Source organism: Saimiri boliviensis, chromosome 8 (assembly GCF_048565385.1).
Source record: "Saimiri boliviensis isolate mSaiBol1 chromosome 8, mSaiBol1.pri, whole genome shotgun sequence".
In the NCBI taxonomy this organism is placed as follows: Eukaryota; Metazoa; Chordata; class Mammalia; order Primates; family Cebidae; genus Saimiri; species Saimiri boliviensis.
In genome coordinates, this window is record NC_133456.1 from 41,263,017 (window position 1) to 41,267,970 (window position 4,954).

Consider the following 4,954-nt stretch of genomic DNA (forward strand, 5'->3'; position numbering starts at 1 on the left):
TTTAGAAAGGATTCATAATTCTAGATGCCATTAAAAACATTCATGATTCGTGGGAAGAGGTCAAAATATCAACATTAACAGGAGTTTGGGTTCCAACCTTCATGAATGACTTTGAGAGGTCCAAATCTTTAACAGAGAAAATAATGGCAGATTGGGTAGTGATAGCAAGAGAACTAGAATTGAAAGTGGACCCTAAAGATGTAACTGAATTGCTGCAATATCATGATAAAGCTAGAACAGATAAAGAGTTGCTTCTAAAAAAGCGGTTTCTTGAGACAAAATCAATTCCTGGCAAAAATTCAGTGAACAGCTTTCCGGCGGTGACGACCTACCCACGAGAACATGCCTCTCGCAAAGGATCTCCTTCATCCCTCTCCAGAAGAGGAGAAGAGGAAACACAAGAAGAAACGCCTGGTGCAGAGCCCCAATTCCTACTTCATGGATGTGAAATGCCCAGGATGCTATAAAATCATCACGGTCTTCAGCCACGCACAAACGGTAGTTTTGTGTGTTGGCTGCTCCACTGTCCTCTGCCAGCCTACAGGAGGAAAAGCAAGGCTTACAGAAGGATGTTCTTTCAGGAGGAAGCAGCACTAAAAGCACTCTGAATCAAGATGAGTGGGAAACCATCTCAATTAACACATTTTGGATAAAAAAAAAAAAAAAAAATTCAGTGAACATTGTTAAAATGACAACAAAAAACTTAGAATATTACATAAACTTAGTTGATAAAGTAATGGCAGGGTTTGAGAGGATTGACTAATTTTGCAAAATACTCTACTGCATGTAAAACAGTATTAAACAGCATCTCAAATCTTTCATGAAGGGAAGAATAAATAGATGTAGAAAACTTAATTTTCTATTTTAAGATACCACAGCCACCACAACCTTTGGCAACCACCACCACCCTGATCAATCAACAGCCATCAACATCAAGGTAAGAGCCTTCACCAGCAAAAAGATTACAACTTGCTGAAGGCTCCAATGATCAGTAGCATTTTTTAGCAATAAAGTTTTTCATATGGTATGTATATATTTTTTAAACATATGTATATTGCACACTGAACAGATTACTGTATAGTGTAAACATAACTTAAAAGTTATGCATTGGGAAACAAAAAAATAGTGTGACTTGTTTTACTGCAATTTATTTTGGTGTTCATGAACTGAGCCTGCAGTATCTCTAAGATATGCTTTGTATGAATAGAAAGAAACTTCTTTAAAGGTATCGTCTAGAAGAAATGTATTTAATAAAAGATCAGAACCATTCTTATTTGGGTTGAAACAACATAGAAATACCCACTGTCAATAGTACTCACATCATTACATTACAGATTCTAGCCACTACAGTTATAATTGAGGTATAAATACTAGAAATAAATAGACAAGACTACTTATTTTCAGATAATTTGACAAAAGCAAATACTCAAAAAATCTGGAATAACTGCTATGAGATTGCAAAACCACAGGTTCTGCTAACTCAAATACTACATGTTTGACAATATTTTCTTTTTCACTCCACAAATATGTATTTTGTATCATGTGTTAGTCATCATGCTAAGAGTTTCAAGGGAAGCAACATAGCAATCTTTGACATTTATGAAATTGTATCTACTGTGAGACAAACATTAATCAAATGTTTATGCTGACAAAATCTGTGATTTATGTCAGCATAAACTTTTTTTTTTTTTTTTCTGAGACAGAGTCTCACTCTATCACCCAGGCTGGAGTGCAGTGGGGTGATCTCAGCTCACTGCAACCTCTGCCCTCCAGGTTCAAGTGATTCTCCTGCCTCAGCTTCCCTCATAGCTGGGATTACAGGCACCTGCCACTGTGCCTGGCTAATTTCTCTGGTTTTTAGTAGAGATGGGGTTTCACCATCTTGGCCAGGCTGGTCTTGAAGTCCTGACCTCCTGATCCAACCACCTCGGCCTCCCAAAGTGCTGGGATTACATGTGCAAGCCACCATGCCTGGCCAATAAATCCTCGTAATGGAATAAATAGCAACTTACGGGGAAGTCCAACTTAATCTAAAGAACCAGGAAAAAAAAAAAACTTTTTAAGACATTTAAGAATGATGAAAAGTTAATTAGATGAGACAGAGAAAGGAGGGGAAATGTTTCCAAAAGAAAAACACATGCAGTAGCACTCAGAGTGAGCATAGGCCATGACAGACACTGAAAGATGGTCAGTGTTGTTGAGAGATAGTTCTCCATAAAAGGTATTATAGATTACTTGAATCAACTCTTTTGCTGGACTCTTTCCAAAATATTTACATAGCAAACAACCTTGGAAGATATATAGTTTCTTCCTCTGGGGCAAAGTGCAGAATAATAAAGATAACATTTTCCTCCAGGGCAAAGTTTGGACAAGTTTGCTAGTTGCCTACTTTTTAGAATACATCTTAAGCTGTGACACAGATCCACTGTATGTACAGCATCCACCTGAGTCTCCTCCATATCATTCTCATGGGACTTGGGGGGTCAAGAGAACCACGTGGATATTAATCTGCCTCTTGTGCCATGCACAGTAATATTCTTTGTCTCTGACCCAGCACTTTTGTGTCTTCTGGCAGCATCTGAAATTGTGGCAACTACATTGTTAGCTTTCAAGTAGCATAAAATCTTTTCTCCTCTGGAGTTTGTGACAAGTAGGAACACAGCCAAGACAGCTTGGGAGAGAATTTCAAAATATGAATCTAGCAAAGAAAGCAGGATTTTATGATACATGGTAGGAAGCAATACTGCAAATATGGAGCAACCATTCTAACACAGGCACTAACCAATGTGAATGAACTCAAGACAACTGGACAAGCCATTAACAAGCCAATATGGTTTTAGAGCTTCATACCAGCTGAATATCACACACAATCTGGGATATTTTATCTTAAGAAAACTAAAAAATCATCATAAAATGTTTAGTTAGGGGATGGCAGATCTGGGTTTTTTAGACGATTATTCTGATGGCAACTAAATGTAATTTGTGAACATGGATAGATGTCTGAACCAGAGAAAAAATTAATCTACAATGATGATATTAGTGGAGAAATCTGAAAATGTCATCGAGATTCATAGATTATATAATAGTTTTATATTGTTAATTTTTTAATGCTTATCACTGTATTTTCGCCATGTAAAAAAAAATTACCCATTTTAAAGAAACACACACTGAGGTATTTCCACATAAAGAAGTATCATATTTCCAATTTACTCTCAAACTGTTGAAAATATATAACTATAGAGAGAGAAAAACAAAGAAGGAAAGAAAGGAAATGGGAAGGAAGAAAGCAAGCAAGCGAGAGAGAGTGATAAATGTGGTAAAATGTTAACATTTGGGAAATCTATATAAAGATTATATGGAATTTATTTTTGAAACTTACGTAAATCTAAAATTATATCAAAAACTTTAAAATTACTGTTGGCAATATGGAAATGATTTAAAGGAGGTCACATATAAAGTGAGCAAAACATTTTTAATTAATAAATTTATCTAATTTTTATATGCAAATAAAGCACATTATCATTTGATCTAGTTGACTTCTACCTTACCACTTAAAAAATGCAATGAAGGCTGGGCGCGGTGACTCAAGCCTGTAATCCCAGCACTTTGGGAAGCCGAGGCGGGTGGATCACAAGGTCAAGAGATCGAGACCATCCTGGTCAACATGGTGAAACCCCGTCTCTACTAAAAATACAAAAAAAATTAGCTGGGCATTGTGGTGCATGCCTGTAATCCCAGCTACTCAGGAGGCTGAGGCAGGAGAATTGCCTGAACCCAGGAGGCGGAGGTTGCGGTGAGCCGAGATCGCGCCATTGCACTCCAGCCTGGGTAACAAGAGCGAAACTCCGTCTCAAAAAAAAAAAAAAAAAAAATGCAATGCAGTCATCTAATTTTAGTCTTTTATTGCTCATTCTATAATATAGATTTATATTATTATTCCATAATAATTTTTAGCAATTTTCCAGCCTTATATCTAAAAGTTATAAAGGTTTTTCTTGCTCCTCTGCTCAATTTTCACTGGAGTATTGTCCTGAATTTCATATTTCTAAAATTTTTTTCCACAGTCGTATTTTAATTTTCCTCTTCTCTCTACAAAGCTACGGTTCTTTTATTTCTCATTCATGACCCAACCCAATTTCCACACTTCGTGACAGTCTCATCTACTTCTCCACTGCTTTGTGTAGCTCTGAAATTAACTAACTTTATGTGTTGTTAGATTGCCCAGCATAGTCCCATCTGCAGACTTAATGAACAATCTCTCTATTCCATCACTGGAGAAGATGCTAGGTAATTATTAAATTATAAAGTACGGTATAAAGAATCAATCTCTCTCTCTCACACACACACACACACGCGCACACACACACACAGGCACAAATACAGGTACAGACAAGCTAATTTTTAATTCTGGAAAGGTTAGACGACATAGGAGAATCTCAGTAAAAAGCCTGACTAATTTCTGAATGCTTTTGTGTTATGCTAATTGTCATTAGTCCACTGACCAAAACAAAAGGTTTTAGGATCTCCTGCTGTTATAGGAAAGTCTCATACTTAATCAACAAAAAAAAATGCCATCTGTCATCTATTTGCAGCTAGATTGTACCACGTTGAAAACTGATTGAAGTTGTGTAAGGTGTCAGAGACCGAGAGTGTTCTGCTGGATTTTTTTGCATCTCCACCGAGGTTACAGATACTCTGGAGGGGTCCAAGTTGTCAGCTCACTTTCAATATAACCCAGGAGCCTTAAGCCTGGGTGAGGTTCTTCCTAGGAAAAAGAACTGAAGTTAACTGCCAGCTTCATTTTTTTTTCTCCTATGAAAATAGTATTATCTAAAGGACATATAATTAAAAGGAACCAAAAAGGAGGCTCTATAGTCCAGAAGTCTAGAGTTTCTGTTTCTTCTTTAGTCCCTGAGAATCATTTATGTATCGACAGGATGCACTCATCCTTGAG

The 4,954-nt window shown here is 36.9% G+C and overlaps 1 protein-coding gene across 1 annotated transcript; it reads left to right on the forward strand.

Annotated features, from left to right (window-relative positions):
• The first annotated feature begins 316 nt into the window (after positions 1–316).
• LOC101028641 (small ribosomal subunit protein eS27) lies at positions 317–669 on the forward strand. The gene has a single exon (XM_010346015.3). The coding sequence runs from the start codon at positions 343–345 to the stop codon at positions 595–597; it is 255 nt and encodes an 84-aa protein (XP_010344317.3). The 5' UTR covers positions 317–342; the 3' UTR covers positions 598–669.
• The last annotated feature ends 4,285 nt before the right edge of the window (positions 670–4,954 follow it).

Coding starts and splice junctions, on each gene's coding strand:
- LOC101028641 (XM_010346015.3), top strand. CDS start 343: ATGCCTCTCGCAAAGGATCTCCTTCATCCCTCTCCAGAAGAGGAGAAG.